The following is a 17,068-nucleotide window of genomic DNA, read 5'->3' as shown; positions in this document are numbered from 1 at the left end:
TAATTTTTTTGACATGTCAAGTCATAAGCATGAGATAAAAAGACTATTATTATATGAAAAGGTTGGAAATATGAGAATGTCAAAAATTCTGATATAACAAATCAGAGTTATAATAAAAGATTCAAAATAATTATATAAAAAATCCAAATTGGTAAAAAGTAAAAATTATGATAAAAAAGTTGGAATGAGGTATTTAGTCACAATAATTATGAGAATAAAAATTCTAAATTATGACCTACCAGGTTGGAACTATAATATAAAAAGTTGAAATAATTATATAAAAAAATCTAAATTGGGATGAAGTCACAAATTATGACAAAAAGTTGAAATGATAACAAAACATCAAAATTGTAAATCATGAGTTAAAATTATAACATCAAATATGATATAAAATATTTAAAGTATAAGATAAAATCATAGTTATGAGACAAAAAGTTGTAATTACAAAAAAATTAAGATATGATTATGAGATAAAAAGGTCACAAATTATTACATAACAAATCAGAATTATAATTTTAAAAGTCAAAATTGAAATAAAGTCACAAACGTGACAGAAAGTAAAAATTATGAAATAAAAAGACAAAACTATGCCATAATAATAATACTCATAATTCTGAGGTGAAAATCAAAAAAAAAGTTTGCTAATTAATATGCTGCAAATATATTGTACATCCTTATTTTAAACACAATATTTGTTTGTTTCTAAAAGACTTTCTTTCACCCGTGGTCATCGACAGCATGCCACATAAATATTCTATGTTGCTCTTTCAATAATTTGTTTGTTTGTTTGCCTCTTATTTCACACTGCTATCCTCCAGTTAAGCCCTACATTCCTTTTTAAGGCCTATTCAAAGCTTTAGCTCTGGCATGGCTTGTGTTAAGTTGCACTTTGAGAAGTTAATGAGCAAAGTCTCTTTCCACATAATGCATGGACTAAGTGGCTGATAATGGAGACCATACCTCGGCCGGCCTCTCTCATGCATCTGTGGTGATTCTTGTTAACATCATTGGTGCCAGTTCTGATTTGATCCCTCCAAGCACATACAGAAATGGAACCCTGCAAGGTGTGGATTTTATGGGCAGCCCTGTTAATGTCCTCCAAGCCCAAGAGACATGTGAAGGTGCTCCTGCTTGGTTATGCAATATCTATAGGAGGTCTTCAAGATTCGAAGCACGCATATAAAATATGAATAACTTATAGACTTTAAAAGCCTTTATTCAAAAATGCAGAAACAACCAAATAACCGGAAGCTTTCACCATGCATTAGATGAGCTCATTGGTAGTTGCTTGAGTGTGGTTTAAAATCAAAATTTAAAGGAATAGTCAATCATTTCATTATTTTCATGTCATTTCAAACCCATTTTCATTCTTCTGTGGAACTCAAAACGGCCTCTGAAGTTATACTATAAGCTTTGTGTGAAGAACAGACCAAAATATTATAGATCAATAGGCTCTTAAATTTCTCAAAAAGTTATCAAATGTCAAATGTTAATATTTGAAAGCTCTGAAATATTTGGGGCCAGTAAGATTTTTTTAAAGAAGTCTCTGAAAGTCATGAGGCTGCATTTATTTAAACAAATATACAGCAAAAAATTAAAATAAAAATGTTATAATAATATTGTTGTGGAAACCATGATAATTATTTTCAGGATTCAAATACAAAAGAACAGCATTTATTATGAGATAGAAATCTGATTAGCAAAGTACAAATTTTTGCTGTCACTTTTAATCAATCCATGCAAAAAAAAGGGACTTCATTTCTTTAAATAATAAATAATAATAATAATAATAATAAACCTTACAGGCCTAAAACTTTGAATGGTTGAATGGAATGGTTTGAATCATACAGGTTTGGAACAACATGAGCTTGTGCAAATGCTGATTTGTTTTTGGGTCAGCAGCTTTGAAACAGTGGATTGGTTGAGCTGTAATAATTGTATACATTTCTTAAGCTGGAATAAAGAATTGGCCTGCATTGCATCATCATTTCATTTCATTTCATAAGAAGGAATTCAGTAGCAAAGCTTTAGCCCTAGAGAAGATAATGCCCAGTTTGCCCTTTGTACTCGTGCAGTCCAATGAAAACCTGCATACACCATTCCTGACTCTTTGTTAAACAGTCTTTGGTGTCCAGTAGCAACCGCTTGCATCTACAAAAAATAAGAACAGATAACTCCAAGCTCTATTTATGAGTAACTCAACTCTGCAATCATTACCAAGCACTGTCTTTTGATATAAGAGTCTGCTTCAGGCAAGTGATGTGATCGAGAATACTGATTTACTGTCATGCAGGACCACCAGTCACAACACACTGTGCATAAATGACAAGTTTTGCAGTTGCTGTTCTAGTCCATGTCTGATCTCTGCTCTTTCACCAGACAGACACCAAGTGAGTGCAAAAAAAACCTCTCTCTTCTTTCAGCAGTGTCCTTCCTTTAAGGTCTCGACACACAAACAGCTTTGTCTTCACTGACAGAAATCTGCATGTGGACAATGCCTCCCTCCTCCTCGAATTTAAGAAGCCCCCCCACATTTCACCCCCTACCCTCCTTCTCACCCCACTTCACAAAAGGGGCCCGTGCTTCAACCCCCAGCTTGGCGCAAAACACATAAGAGCACCACAATGCTCCCCCCTTCTCCGTGGCAACAACAACGGAGAGGCAGAGCTTTTCAAAACTCTTTTTCTCAGACTTCCTTCAGAGAACGTCCATGAGGAAACCCAATGGGGTGCTTCGGTTCCATTACTAGAGGATTTAGAAGGAGATCAGCTTGCTTAATGCAAGTTAGCCGGTTGAAAAGACAGCATATGTTGTCATTTAGATGCTGGTCCGACTCCCCACTTTAGGGTTTTTAACTATAGCTTTACCAGCAAGATTTTCTTGGACCATCTGGTCTAGCCAAGCTGCCAGACCAGCATGTTTTGGTGCACCACTAAAACAGGTACCAAATCAGCACTATCCTCCATAAACCAGCACGGAAATTAATCCTGGTCCTTGTCAGCATTAAAAGTGACCTGACAGCTTGATCTCTATACTTTTCCTTGAAAAGTTCACAGATTCCCTGCATGATTTAGATGCTTTGGAATGCTGGTATGAGATAAAGATTCCATACACAGTGATTTAAAATGTGCCGAAACAAGGATAAAGATATATGCGCTGGCATTAACTGGAGTAATGTGTGCGCCACACGCTTTGCATCAGTGTGTGTGAGTGTGTGTGTTTACAATATATACCTTTTATTAATCATACGCTGCTCTGAGAAATGTTCGTGTTCTCCCTGTACTGTCTCCCTGTATTGTCACTTGTACACTAGTACACTAGTGTACTAGGAAGTTATTTGTCTCCCCACTAAGCAGCTACACATAACATTCTGAGAATCAAATTAAAGTGTCAGTGTCTCACTGGAAACACATCGTTGCTATCTGGCTGATCCTGATTCTCTGTAAGCTGTGTAAACAATTAAAGAAAAATAACCAAAACAACACAAAACAAAATCTACATGTACCTAGAATACACAGGAGTTTTAAAGGATCTTCAATTAATCCCCAACATTTTTTTTGTCATATGTGACATCTTCTAAGATACAAACAAGTTTTATCACTATGAATATATGAAAAGCTATCACTACATGGACATCATTTCTAATCCTGTTATCACGTGATATCTTGTTGAAACACTGGATTTGGCTCCGAGGAAAATGTACATGAAATGAACTAACCTGACAGGTAAGAATGACATTTGATTTGTCCGAGATTGAAAGGGAGAAGGGCTGACTAACTTTTATTCATGCATGTGCATGACAGTTTTTAATGGGAATACGTTCAAGAATGTAAGGATCTGTGGAATGTTGGGAAAGATCAGCAACAGTTAATATGAAAATGGCTGAGGAGAAGCAATTTAGGCATCATTAAATCTTTCTATCAAACCACAGCTGCTGTGGGGTAGAGACTATAAAAAGAGTTTAAAAAGTCCAGCAGTTAAAAAGCTCACATCACATTATTAAATATAAAGTTGCAGTTGTAAGATATAAAGTCAAATTGGTAAATAAAACAAATCACATTGGTATGTAAGGTCACATTTTGTCAAGTGACACATCAAGTCCACAACTGGGAGAAATAAAATTGTGATTATGAGGTATTGTGGGAATTTATTTATTTATTTATTTTTCACTCTGTGGTGTCAGCAGGCTTTAAAAACAACCTCATATTCACTGAATAATATATTGCATATTAGAATGTATAAACTGATGGCCACTTCAGAATGGCTGCAAATAAATAACTTTAAGCGTGATCATTTTTGCCATGGATATGCTAACTAAGGAGTGCCAACAAATATTACTGAGGATGTAAAGAGACACAGTAAAACTATAAAAATAACTTAAGGATTCAGGAACTCATAACCCAGGAGAAGAGAAGAGCACACCAGACAGCATACAAGAAGGCAGATCACTATCACCAAGACTATTAAAGAAAACCAATTAACACAGTGTGAAAAGAATAAAGTGCTCTTCTACCATGGAAAGGCAACGCAGATTTTGGAAATCACTCAACTACTGAACACAATCCAAATAATGAACTGCTTTTCACATGAGAAACTGTGGCCAAATAATGTGGTATCATGTGCATAACGTGAGTCTCACCTGAGACCGTCACCCTCATTGTGGCTTCGAGCTGCCTGTTGTTATCCAAGTCCTTACTCAGCTTTAGCTCCCCAGTGTCTTGGTTGAGAATCAGCAGGTTGAGATCATTTCCCTCAACAAATGTGTAGAGGAGCTTGTCAGACACATCTGGATCACGAGCAGGCACCTTCCCGATAACTCCTGTGGGAAAGCTGCTGGACTTATTGGTGATGTAGTTGTTGAAAATGATCTCAAAATCTTGTAGAATGGGGACATTGTCATTGACATCTACTAGGAGGACATGTACAGTGGCCCGGCTGACAAGTGGGGCGGAAGTGGCCTGGACCACTATTACATACTCCATCTTGGTCTCAAAGTCTAGGTCAGTAAGGGCAATTAGATCTCCGCTAAAGATGTCGAGCTGGAAGACTTCAGGAATATTGCCCTCTACAATCTGGTAGAGGATCTGGGCATTGGTACCTTCATCTGGGTCTGTGGCACTTACATGAGCAAGAGTGGATCCTACTGCACTGTTTTCCTCTACGTAAAAGTACAATTCATCCTTCTCAAACACAGGGGCATTGTCGTTTATGTCCAGCACGGACACATGAATGTCCACAGCTGCTTTGAGAGGGGGCACTCCTTTGTCCACCGCAAACGCCTTGAGGCTATACACTGCAACGTTTTCCCTGTCAAGCTTGCGGGCCGTTCTAATGATCCCAGAGTAAGTCTCAATAAAAAAGTCTCCCTCACCATCATCCCCTCCCTGAAAGGTATAGCTGAGTCGACCGTTAGATCCCGAGTCCCTGTCTGAAGCAAATACCTGGAGTACACTAGTGTATACTGGAGCATCCTCAAACACTGTTGCCTGGTAGATGTCACGAAGGAACTGGGGTGCGTTGTCATTGGCATCAAGAATGATGATCTCTACATAGGTTGTGTCTGATTTCTGTGGGATGCCGTTGTCTCGGGCAATGATGGCTAACGTGTAGGATGCCTGATCTTCATAGTCGATTTCAATCTGTGTCGTGATGGCACCAGTGTCAGGATGAATCTTGAACTGTGGCACATTTTCCTCCATTACATAAGTGATCCGGGCATTTTCACCAGTGTCTTCATCAGTGGCACTGATGATCACGACAGTGGAGCCTACAGGTCGATCCTCGCTCACTAAAACCTGGTAGTTAGCACTTTGAAATACTGGTCGATGGGTGTTGGCATCAGTCACATTAATGAAGACTTGAGCTGTGTCTTGGCGTGTACCATCTGAGGCAGTGATTGTTAGGAGATACTGCCGTTCCTGCTTATAGTCCAGAGGTAGCGCTAAAGTAATAAGTCCCCCTCCATTCTGGCTGGTGATGGCAAACCTGTTCCGTGTGTTCCCACTAGATATCTGGTATGTGACCACACTGTTTACATCCCTGTCTACAGCAGTGACCATAAGCACAGCTGTGCCCACAACTGCATCCTCATTGACTTTTAGGTTATACAAGTGCTGTGTGAAGGTTGGGACATTGTCGTTTACGTCTAGTAGAGTGACACTTACACTCGCTGAAGATGACATTGTAGGAACCCCACGGTCTCTGGCCTCAACACCAAAATTGTACAACTCTGTAGTCTCCCTGTCCAGCTCAGCACTAACCGTAATCCATCCGGTGTTGTTGTTGATAATAAACGGAAAACTATCTGATGTTTCGGTCAGTTTGTATTCCAAATGAGCATTGTCACCTGAATCAGCATCGATAGCTTGGATGTGTAACACGGAGTAACCTACAGGAACATTTTCTAACACTGAGGCTTGGAAGGGTGTGCTGACAAACATGGGGGCATTATCATTAACATCCAACACTTGGATCACAACCATACCGGTGCCATTAATAAGAGGTGGCCGTCCTCCATCTTGAGCTTTCACTCTGAGTGTGTACTCTCTTATCATCTCATAATCTAGAGGGCTGATAACATCAATGACTCCCGTAGGGGAGTGTATGTAAAACTGTCCCTTTATATTCCCATTGATGATGCTGTAATGTACTTTCGCATTATTTCCAGCATCTTTATCAGTAGCCTTCACCACAGCCACCTGAGAGTTCACGGCTATGTTTTCAGGAACTTGAACAACATATCGCTTCTCACTGAACTGAGGGTAGTTATCATTCTCGTCCTCTATAAAAATGTGCATCGTGGCTGTGGCAGTACGTGGACCGGGCTCTCTGCCCTGGTCATTAGCTTCAACAAAAAGTCTATACTGGGATTTGATCTCTCTGTCTGGTCTGACTCTGGTTTTGACCAACCCATTCCTTGGATCAATTTCAAAGTAAGTATTCACCTCATCATCGTTCACAATCGTATAAATCATATTGGCATTAGAGGGGGCGTCTCCATCTGTAGCCCTAATAGTCATCACTTCAAAGCCTACTTCAACATTTTCTCGAATACTAACCCTATACTCATTCTGTTCGAAAACCGGCGCGTGGTCGTTTGTATCACTGACTGTAATAGTTAGGTACGCTATAGCTAATCTTTTAGGGGTTCCCTTATCAGTAGCAGTAACTTTAAACACATGCGTGTCTTTAACTTCCCTGTCTAGAGGCTGTAGAGTAGTTATACCGCCCGTCTCAGGGTTAATTTGAAATAAATTGTTAGAGCGGCTGTCAAAAAGAGCTTCCATATCGTATTCGATAACACCGGCGTCTCCGTCATCGGCGTCGAACGCTTTGAGCGTAATGACGCGCGTTCCCGAGGGCTCGTTCTCTGGCACTGATACCTGGTAGTTTGGGAGCTGAAACTGAGGAGCGGAGTTCACGTTTCTTTTTTGACGTTTAGCCCACGGGTCTAATTCACTTCGAGTGTGTTCTCTTCGTAAATGTAACTTCACATCTACAAATAAAGAGCTATTTAGTGAATTAGGCATTAAACAAAGCAAATTTGCCTCATTTCGATGCTTATGAGGAAAACAGAGGCTCGCGCTCGTTAGGGAGATAACTTGCCGTTGGTGTTTCTCCACGCACCTACCGCGAAACATTTGGGAATTCCGCATGGACACAGGCAAATGTTCGTAAATCTTCACGGGTAAGGAATCCAAAGACAAACATGTTTCATACCCAGTGGATAGATACATATAGGCATCTGGATTAAGATTTTTTCTTTTGTATTTGATGAAGCAGTTCTGACCATGCACGAATGTATTGAAATGAAGCAGTATAAAGTTTACAGAATGCAGTGATTTAATCTGCAAATACAGTCGCACGGGATTTCTCGGTAGACGAGTGCAGTCAACTTTGCGCGCGACCGATAGTAGCCCATCACTTCTCCCGATCTTCAGAAAGTGTCGTAAAGACTTATCTGTGAGATTTCTGTCGATTCTGTACGTCCATTCTGGTCCGATTGATACATTTGCCAGTGTTGCACCAGGATGGAGAGATCCCGACAGATGTAAATCCAAGCACTCAAACGGTGGGAGATGAATAAGTAATCCAAAGCACATCCATATCACTGGTAATTCCATGGCTCACGCGCATCTCATTTGGAATATTAGTCCAAACGATCCAGAACGACTGCGGTCCGCAAAATTCCAACCATTCCTGTAACGTGGAATTGCACATTGGGTCAAGGCATGTTTTTGTGTGCAGATCAGCAGGGACCAGAGAGCTGCACTGATAAGTTTGAATGAATACTAAGAGGAATCTTCTCTCTCCCCTCCCACAACAATTTGCATGGACCCACTGCATTGTGATTTTGAAATATCCAATGAGCTCAACCGAAAAGCTTACATTCTTGGCCATTAAAGAACAATGTTTTAAATTTAAATGTAAACCACTAAAAGTTGTAAACTTTTTACACCCCTCTAAGTGTAAAGGGCTATAATGTATTTCTAAATACTGACACAAGAAAAAAAGTAAAAAAAATAAATAGACACAAATAACTACTTGTGTGTTTTTCGAATTTCCATAATCATTTAAATATTTTATTATAACCAAGTTGAAGCCTACATTTCAACTTACTGTTGTACAACCTTCTTCACAATATTTAAAAATTAGATTTTTCTAAAACATTTAATATTACATAAAATATCCCTCTATTTTCGACTTACTTTTTCCTCTGTTAAATGATCTGATTTCCTTGAACAGTGAAAACGTGCTGAAATACATTTGTGTATCCCTAGGAAACTATAAAACTACATGAAATGGAATTTACACTCACAATAGGAAACAGGGTTTGGTTTGATAGTAGAAGTGATATAGGGTTAGTCTTGGTTATGTACTGTACGCCCCCTTGTGGAGACTTTAGTTATTTAGTAACAACTCTCACCACCTCTATCTACCGTACATCTTTAGGTTTGCATACAGAGGCCACAAAAAGAATTTGCCACACCTTAGAATGTATGAATCACATGGTATTAAATAACATCCCAAACAGACTGACTATTATTTTAAAGTTAAATAGCACACAGTAAGAAAATATAACACAATTTGTTTTCAGTTCATAAAATATAAAACAATAGACTGTTACCAAAAAATGAAGAAAAAAGGAACATTAGCAGAAGATGTCCATAGTTTAATGTGATTAATTACGGCTGTGGTTAGTCTACTAGTCAGAACTTGAGAGAAACTTACTTGATGCCAAATGACTCTGAGATAACTTGTCCGAAAGTAACTTGGGGGAAAATGGCTAAATCAGTTAAATTAGTTCTGAGAAAAAGATCTAAAATCATTTATTTGATATACCTGTTCCTTAACTTTCTGGAGACATTACACATCAAATCATGTTTGATAAGGGGGGTAAAATAATTTAAAAGGAATATACATTTTCAGAGTATTAAGAAATAATATGTAATAACATGCGTCTCATTATCAGGAGATCTATGACTAAATGTGTTCTAAAATCAGCTCAAAATAATGTCTGATATCTTTGGTGTACTCGTCTAGCCTGTAAATTGGTGCAAAAGTCATGCAATGTATTCCAGCCTTTATGAACCCAAATTACAATTATTCAAGGGATAGTTCACCAAAAACGAAAGTTCTACCAAAATATCTCCTGAATATCTTAGTTTGCATTCCACATAATAAAATAGCCATACAGGTTTGAATAACACGAGGGTGAGTAAATGACAGAATAAAACATTTTAGGCATGTTATCCCTTTAACTAGCTTAAATATTTGTGCCCAAAAGTAATGAATGTCAAACCAAAAATCTAAATAGAATTCAAGTTTCATTTATTGCAGTTGTTGGGTAAAACTTTAAGTAAATGTTTAAAACAAAATTCAGTTAAATTATTAACTAAAAAAAAGTAGTTTTTTTTTTTTTTCACTCAACTATTCTTCTTCCATGGAACCTCCTTGAATGCAGGACATGAGTACAAAATTGACAGTAATGGAGATCATCATATTAAGTTATCAGTAAAGACAAACAGCTCAGACAGTTTAGTGTTGTTTCTGATGAGATATGGTTAACCATCTATGGTCAAACGGTCTGAAGGAGCCAACAAAGCTGGGATACTACTAGTAATAGGGTCTATATCGTGACTGGTCGGGGTGATGAGGCCCTGGCATCTGTCCCTGTGGTGGCGGCCCCTGCATACGGGAAGGATGAGGGCCATGGGGATTGGGCCACATCCCTGGGCTCATGGCACCCGGTTGGGTAAAAGGTGGGCTTAGAGTGCTTTGGTCCTGTGGCATTGAGTTTAGGTTGTAGTGGTGTGCACTGACCGGGGGAATCGGACCAGGTGGAGGGTGATTCATGTAGGGTGGCAACTGGCTGATGATGTGTCCGGGTGGAGGTGGTGTTGACATGGGAGGTGGCTGGTTGTAAACAATGTGAGGTGTGGCTGAGCCTTGTGGTGGGTGCTGAATGGGGATGCTCAGAGGCGGCGGAGGCCCGTAATGTTGTTGTTGTGGTGGAGTCATGATATGATGCGGATGGGACACCAATGGTTGGCTGGCGTAATCACCAGGGTGATGGTGTGGAGGCGGGCCAGGAGGGGTCTGTGGATGTGGCTCATGGGGGCAGGGGCCGGAGCTCCTGGAGTCATCATAAATGGGCACTGTGATGAGGTTGCTATGCTTACGTGTAGTCACTGTGGCGATTCGGAAGGTTTCCGGGGGGAGAGGCCGCGGGGAGGGTCCCAGATCAGAGGGAGAGGTTGGAGGTGGATGGTTGTAGGTATCGTGGCCTTGCAGTGGGGGAGGAACGAGAGGGTGTGTTTTAGCCAGGTGAGGAGGTGGCGGCAATCGGAAGCGGTCTGGTGAGTTGGAGGCCAGCGCCGGGTGTGGTGGATCCGGGCGAGAGGATCCGGTCTTGCTGGCCCTCATGTGGCGATGGTTGATGTGGGCCTGCAGGTCTCGCTGTGAGAGGTAGGTGCGTTTGCAGCCTTGCACACTGCTGCACATGAAGAGGGAACCGCGCTGGCACTGTTCGATGCGCTGGACCAGGTCTGAGCAGCTGTAGAGGGACAAACTGAACTTAAGATTTAGTAGGGGAAGTGGACTTAGATACACATATCACTCTGATTTCCATTTAGATCTGGAGATATTTATATTAAGAAAAAACCTGCTATTCACATTGCCCTTCAGAAGTTCAGAAACCCCCCCAGGCAAAGTTTCTGGACAATATCAGTACAAATACACATCATTTATTGGTATAAATATAGTAACTTCTAACTAAGCAATTATCATTTAATTTTTTCTTTTTGATTATAAAATAATGGAAGTATATACAGGTCATCTTGGGACTAAGATGCCTGATTAAAATTAGGTATACGTTTACTTAATGATTGACAATTAAGATTAGTACACAACAGACTAATTAAAACACATTGTGAGATCTTGTGAAGTGAGCATTTTTACCCTGACGTGCAAGGGTTGAATTCTAAATCAAGTCCCACCCTACATTTTTTCTCATTCCACTCAGATATACATCACAATAGGGAAGAAAACACTACCATAACTTCCATTTCAAGCTGACTTTAAACAAACTGTTAAAAAGAAAACTCACCCAGGGCACATCTTGTCACATTTCTTCTCATAGTGAACTGCACAGTCATAGCAGAAGACATGCTTACAGGGAATCTGAGGGAAACGAGACGTTTTCTTTTTCTTTTTGCTTTTTCTCTCTCAATGAAAGATCTCCAGCATTACAAAGAGTGTTTTACGGACTTGAACATCCTACTTACCATTCGCCCATAGATCTTTATTGGCAGACCACACTTGTCACAAAAATGAGCTGGAGTGTCATCTTTTACTCCTACCAAGTTAAGCTGTTGAAAAAAACATCTCACTTATTATAAGTATGCTAAAATATTGTATATTTAAATAATGTAATAAATATTAGCTTTCTTACAAAATTACTGTTAAAAACATTTTCTAATTTGTAGTAATTATTAGATGATAAATGTGTAACCTTATAATCCCAGAAGATTGGCTGAGGGAATCTGCGCTGTTTTCCATAAGCATCTCCAGACTTACACTCAAATCTTTCCTCTTGGTTATAGCTGAAAGGCTCTGAAGATCACAAAAAAAGATCATAAATAAAGAAAAACAAAACATCTACATAAAGGCCTATATACTGATATATATTTATGGCTTTATTCAAATAGCAAAAATGTGATTTATTGGCATTTCTGACTCAAAATCACTTAATTGATTATACTCCAAATAAACAGGGATGTGAAAACCCATCAGATATACGTGTAAGTTAGTGTGAGCAAGAAGAAAACATTCTTTATTCACTGTTCTTCAGCACACCAACCTTCTTCAGTTTTTGAGGGCAATCTAGTGTTGGGACGCTGAGGTCGGGCGGGCAGCTTGCCTCTTTCCGTCTGCTTTGATAGTAACTTGATTGGGATCTGTCTGCGTACATCAAGACCTCCAAGGAATCCCGAACCATCAGTTCCTTGAAGGTCATTGTCTGGGAAAGCATACAGAAGAAATCATTAATAATTGATCTTCATTAACAAGCACAATATTAGGTTACTGATACATTATACAGTCTACAAAATTAAGAACTACATTACAAATTAAAAATGAACACTTCATAAAAGGAGGAAACGGACAAATTTATTAAAACATACAGTAAAACATACATACAGAGCTCAATAGAAAGTGGAGAAGCAAAAAAGGGTAACTTCATGAGCAAGTGCAGAGTAAACGTTAGTCTTAACTATAACGCTTATACACAAAGTAACCAATGAGTATAACAGTGTTTAAGCAATATTTTTGGGGCTCTAATGTGTATGTTTCTGCGTTTATTTGAATCTGCCACACACCGGACGGGCGCTCCTCTAACGTTACTTGGTCATGTCATCGGCTAGTCGGATAACTACATCCAATAAATGCGTTTACTACCAACACACACAAACGGATAAATGACACCAAAGGCTAGCGGCTTTATTGGCAGCCGGTTACCTTTCACTCAGAAACAGTTCAGGAACTTAAAACGTAAAGCTACAGTAAAATACTTAGTTACATTAGCTTGTAGCTTACCACTTTGGTCCATGTCTTGTCGCTGTGCATCCTGCTTTGAACTGATGGGAGTGGCTTCGTGTGGTTGGGGGTTCAACGTTGCGTACAATTTACGCATAATATGTTTTTCTTAATTACTGTTTTGTCAAACACACACACACACACACGGCGCTTTAATTAGCTTCACCAATACTCACCAAAAGTGGTGAAAAAAGCACACACTGGAAAACACTTGCAAAATTTAACAACGATTAATAAAGAACACAGACAATCCAAACAACCATTTAATATCACAAATAGAACATACAAATATCAACGTTAATTAACATTTTTAACACTTACAATGATAAAAATACCCAGACAAAAAAAAATAAAATAAAAATAACCAAATATATTTACTATATAACAATATAAAAAAAATGTTTTTATATAGTATATAATATTATAAAAGCCCAGGATAACCTCTGGCCAAAAATGAATGACTCTATATTCAAGACAGTCCAAAGTATCATGTAACTCATTAGAAATGAATTGTGGCTCAGCTTGGTGCCTGATTTAAAAGGCATTATTTAGCAGAACAAATTGCGCCGTAGGAAAATTCAGTCTATTCGAGGTATGCAACCTTCCATCTCAATAATTTCTGGCCAGCCTTCGTACTTATTGGTTTCCCTGTCATTCTTTATGTGCTGAAAAAGACAAAAAAGGGAAAGAACTTTATAGACCTGAGAAATATTTTCATTGTATAAAATTATGGCATAAAAATGGCATTACCTGCTCAAAAGAGATATTGGTTTTGGTTTTCTTTCCTCCCACAAAGACCCAGTTATCTCTGAATTTCAGCTGGGAAATATATGAACTGCCAAGCTCTGCAAAGAGTGTCCTTGCTTCATCATTAAGTCTATAATAAAGGAATCATAAATGATGGCATGATGAGACAACACCACGATACATACATGATGGAACTAGAGACAGAAATTCTACTCTACTTTGTGGCTGGATCATCAAAAGTGGCAATCAGCACAAGAGAACCATCCTCAATTGACTTCAGAAACTCTATCAGCTCCTCAACCTCTGTCAGCAACAAAAGATTACATACATGTGAACTGAAAATGCACATCAGTATTAACAATTAACAACATGGTGTAGTAAATGAAAGATACAACATACTTCCGTTCCACATATTGAAGATGCCAGTTTTAATGTGTTCACCCGTTTTTTCTGAATGTTGTATGAATAAGTAAACAAGAAATGGTAAAAATGACCATTTATATCGATGAGAACAGTGAACAATAACTTTCAATATTTCTACAAAATATTTACAAATATTATGTTATACAAATTAATAAAAAGATACAAATATTTTTTTTTAAGTTATCCAAAAAGAAAAACATGCACACAAACAAAATAATAATAAAAAAGCCAACATACTTACCATTGATAACAGCAATATTAATTCCTTGTCGATTTCCTCGTGTTTCTTTCTCTATTATCCTAAACCAAAATGGCAGAACTAGTTTAAATTCTGTTAAACAGCACTTATGGCATTCATTTAATTATTGACTAAAAGCACAGATTGTAAATTTGACAACTTAAAGCCTTTACATTTTCCCCTCAAAGCATATTCGTGGTCCAATGATGCTCGTTGCGCCGCTGTACATCTTAAAGGTATAATTATTTTCAGGACATGGTTTTGGAAGGCCACATTTGCCTTTAGGACCTGATATACATAAAGAAACAGACATTTAATTGTTTATCCTATTTTTTTTACACTGTACCAAACCAGATTGTTCAATAAATGCTTACCATCATCTTTATGATTATCAGGTTTCAACTGGTCAGAAGCTGCTCCCCCCAATGACCTTTCTGGTTTTTACAAAAAAGTATATTATAGTTCATGAGTAAAAACTATAAAAAACGAATATACATACAAACACACATACTTACATAAAATACTCCTTTATACTATAACTCACCTACTAAATCTGATAATGTTAGTTCAGGATCCAGCAGGAGTTTGAGGACAAGGCATACCGATATTATGAGGGCAGCCACCATGAAAACGAATCTCAATTTTCCTGTGAAAGCAATTTAATTGTGATTATATTTAATTCTCATTATACAGTAATATTCATCTTTGGTTGTAGATTTAATGTCCTAATAGGATGAGTTCAGTAAAGACTATTTAAAGACATGTTACAGTTTTTGATGGTTTCGGATCATGTTGGTCATTGATAGACAGACCTGAGATCAACCTGAGCTGGTTAGATCTTGTAGATAACCTTTGGAGCAGTAATAATACAGCTACCATGTGACAAAACCAGTTCAACCAGTTTAAGCAGACAGGAACATATACCTAATACAACAAAAATTTATGATATGAAGTCTATTTAACAGGGATGTGGCATCACAAACAACTTTGAGATCTGACAATAATAATTTTTCTGTCAACTATGCAAAGTAGACATTTGCATTGGGTGTCACTCTCCAGTTTGAATGGAACTGCATTGTGATACAAGACAATGAAACCAAGAAATAAAACACTGCTCTGCTTCTGAAGGAGACATTTAACATGTCTTCAAAAACATAACTTACTTTTGCCTCTCTGTCTGTTATGTAGCACAAGGGGACCAACTAGAAATAAAAATGTAAACATAGACATAAAAAAGAGAGGAAAAAAGGAGAGAAAAATCGAAAAGGAGGAAAACAAACCTCTTCGCATGTATATCATGACTGAATTGTTAGGCTCTGTTCTCCTCACGCCAGCTGTACATCCACTTTGAAGAAATAAAGGTTTTTCAACACATCACATTAGCAATGCATCATTGGATCAATATATGTCTTTAAAAATGTGTTCAGCGTTGTCCTTGCTGATCTCATGTATTGAAATTGCCCTTGACTTTAGACGGCTAGGCTGACTAATGACTGTCTAACTTGGTTAACTTGTTTTTCTAGTTTGTCAGCTTGCATGCGAATAAGTATGTTTGCATGCTTTCTTTCCTGACTACTTTTAAATAAAATATTGAGAAAATAAACAGAAGTAGTCTAGACATTATACTAAAAAGTAGTATAATAGAATATACCCTACTCATTTAGAAGAACAATTCCCTTCGCATGTCCATGACATGTATTATTTAAAAGGAATTACTATGCTAAACACAGTTGTCCGTTTGCGGACGCCGTAGCCTCGCCGCTGTTTGCGTTTGTAGTTCTGCATTGGTGTGTCTGTTGTTCGGCAGCCAAACCGCTAGATGGCGGTATCGACTACAGGAGCACAGCATCAAACTGAGCACACCACATCAATTTGGTAACAATGCCACCTTGTGGTCAAAATTGATAAACCATTAAATCATATTACTAATGACTCAATTTATGTTTTTCAGCCAGTTTGAGTAAAATCATTTTATTAAAAAATATTTAATTTCTCATTGTTGCATTTGGTCTGATCCTCACTGACCTTGCCATGTTTGCTGCTCACTCCGCCTCTGTTGTACTTGGCCCATTAATTGCTGCTTGCAGCCATTTTTTTTTTCAATTGTAAAATTTTCACAAATAGTTTTACTGTTAATATTTTTTTCTCTTCATATTGTAGTATGTTGTGCTGAATCATACCAAGAAGGGGAAAAGTAATTTGTAAACACTACAAGTGTTTTCATTACAGGTGGATTATAGTTGGGTTTCATTTGAGATGCTGCAAACTATTTATGTCATGTCTGATCTAAATTTACAGGGTTCCCAAGAATGCCAAACGGACAGACAGAAAGCCATCCTCCACACAGGGCCAAATAAGATACCTTTACAACATACCATGTGAGTTTTCAATCAGCACACCACGTAAATATTCAACAAATGATTGAAATGGTCCAGGGACCAGACATGGAGTTTCCAAAGGTCTGGACGCGGGTGCCAAATGGTGCCCCGTCTCTGAGTCAGTAGATCCTTCCTCAGAGGAATCGGAGGGAGGGGCTGTCACGAGGAGCACTAGCCCAGGGAACCA

At 38.3% G+C, this 17,068-nt stretch overlaps 3 protein-coding genes across 7 annotated transcripts in view; all 3 read right to left on the bottom strand.

Moving 5' to 3' along the window:
• The window catches only part of LOC127946868 (cadherin EGF LAG seven-pass G-type receptor 1), a 44,386-nt gene extending 36,116 nt beyond the window's left edge, over positions 1–8,270 (bottom strand). Inside the window, exon 1 of the mRNA XM_052543690.1 lies at positions 4,640–8,270. Within this exon, the coding sequence (XP_052399650.1) occupies positions 4,640–8,123 (3,484 nt within the window). The 5' untranslated portion in view covers positions 8,124–8,270. The remainder of the gene's footprint in view (positions 1–4,639) is intronic.
• Positions 8,271–9,814: 1,544 nt separating this feature from the next.
• Positions 9,815–13,209, bottom strand: LOC127946866 (E3 ubiquitin-protein ligase Hakai-like). Of its 2 annotated transcripts, none has more exons than XM_052543684.1 (6): positions 13,096–13,209; positions 12,362–12,520; positions 12,014–12,114; positions 11,787–11,870; positions 11,609–11,682; positions 9,815–11,071 (listed from the first exon to the last, which is right to left on the bottom strand). In XM_052543684.1, the coding sequence occupies exons 1-6, from the start codon at positions 13,190–13,192 to the stop codon at positions 10,117–10,119; spliced, it is 1,470 nt and encodes a 489-aa protein (XP_052399644.1). In that variant the 5' UTR covers positions 13,193–13,209; the 3' UTR covers positions 9,815–10,116. The 2 variants fall into 2 exon arrangements, with proteins under 2 accessions (XP_052399644.1, XP_052399645.1); XM_052543685.1 differs by having other exon boundaries at positions 9,815–11,056.
• Positions 13,210–13,345: 136 nt separating this feature from the next.
• Positions 13,346–16,290, bottom strand: LOC127946867 (protein FAM3C). Of its 4 annotated transcripts, XM_052543687.1 has the most exons (11): positions 16,160–16,290; positions 15,784–15,848; positions 15,667–15,705; positions 15,048–15,149; positions 14,878–14,937; positions 14,677–14,791; positions 14,507–14,565; positions 14,242–14,292; positions 14,061–14,145; positions 13,846–13,972; positions 13,346–13,760 (listed from the first exon to the last, which is right to left on the bottom strand). In XM_052543687.1, exons 2-11 carry the CDS (start codon positions 15,800–15,802, stop codon positions 13,674–13,676), a joined length of 744 nt encoding a protein of 247 aa, XP_052399647.1. In that variant the 5' UTR covers positions 15,803–15,848; positions 16,160–16,290; the 3' UTR covers positions 13,346–13,673. The 4 variants fall into 4 exon arrangements, with proteins under 4 accessions (XP_052399647.1, XP_052399649.1, XP_052399648.1 ...); XM_052543689.1 differs by lacking the exon at positions 15,667–15,705; XM_052543688.1 differs by lacking the exons at positions 15,667–15,705; positions 16,160–16,290 and having other exon boundaries at positions 15,784–16,124.
• Between the last annotated feature and the right edge of the window lie 778 nt (positions 16,291–17,068).

Source organism: Carassius gibelio, chromosome A25, assembly GCF_023724105.1.
Source record: "Carassius gibelio isolate Cgi1373 ecotype wild population from Czech Republic chromosome A25, carGib1.2-hapl.c, whole genome shotgun sequence".
NCBI lineage: Eukaryota > Metazoa > Chordata > Actinopteri > Cypriniformes > Cyprinidae > Carassius > Carassius gibelio.
This window is presented reverse-complemented; position numbering and strand designations above follow the sequence as displayed.

What these genes read in the sequence shown, in the direction of transcription:
- LOC127946866 (XM_052543684.1), bottom strand. Translation starts at nt 13,192, where the DNA reads ATGCGTAAATTGTACGCAACGTTGAACCCCCAACCACACGAAGCCACT. An exon ending in GCCCTCAAAAACTGAAGAAG is followed by an intron (nt 12,115 to 12,361) that starts GTTGGTGTGCTG and finishes TGTGATCTTCAG; the next exon opens with AGCCTTTCAGCTATAACCAA. An exon ending in CAATCTTCTGGGATTATAAG is followed by an intron (nt 11,871 to 12,013) that starts GTTACACATTTA and finishes TTTTTTCAACAG; the next exon opens with CTTAACTTGGTAGGAGTAAA.
- LOC127946867 (XM_052543686.1), bottom strand. Translation starts at nt 15,382, where the DNA reads ATGGTAGCTGTATTATTACTGCTCCAAAGGTTATCTACAAGATCTAAC. An exon ending in AACATTATCAGATTTAGTAG is followed by an intron (nt 14,938 to 15,047) that starts GTGAGTTATAGT and finishes TGTAAAAACCAG; the next exon opens with AAAGGTCATTGGGGGGAGCA. An exon ending in TAATATTGCTGTTATCAATG is followed by an intron (nt 14,293 to 14,506) that starts GTAAGTATGTTG and finishes TACAACATTCAG; the next exon opens with AAAAAACGGGTGAACACATT.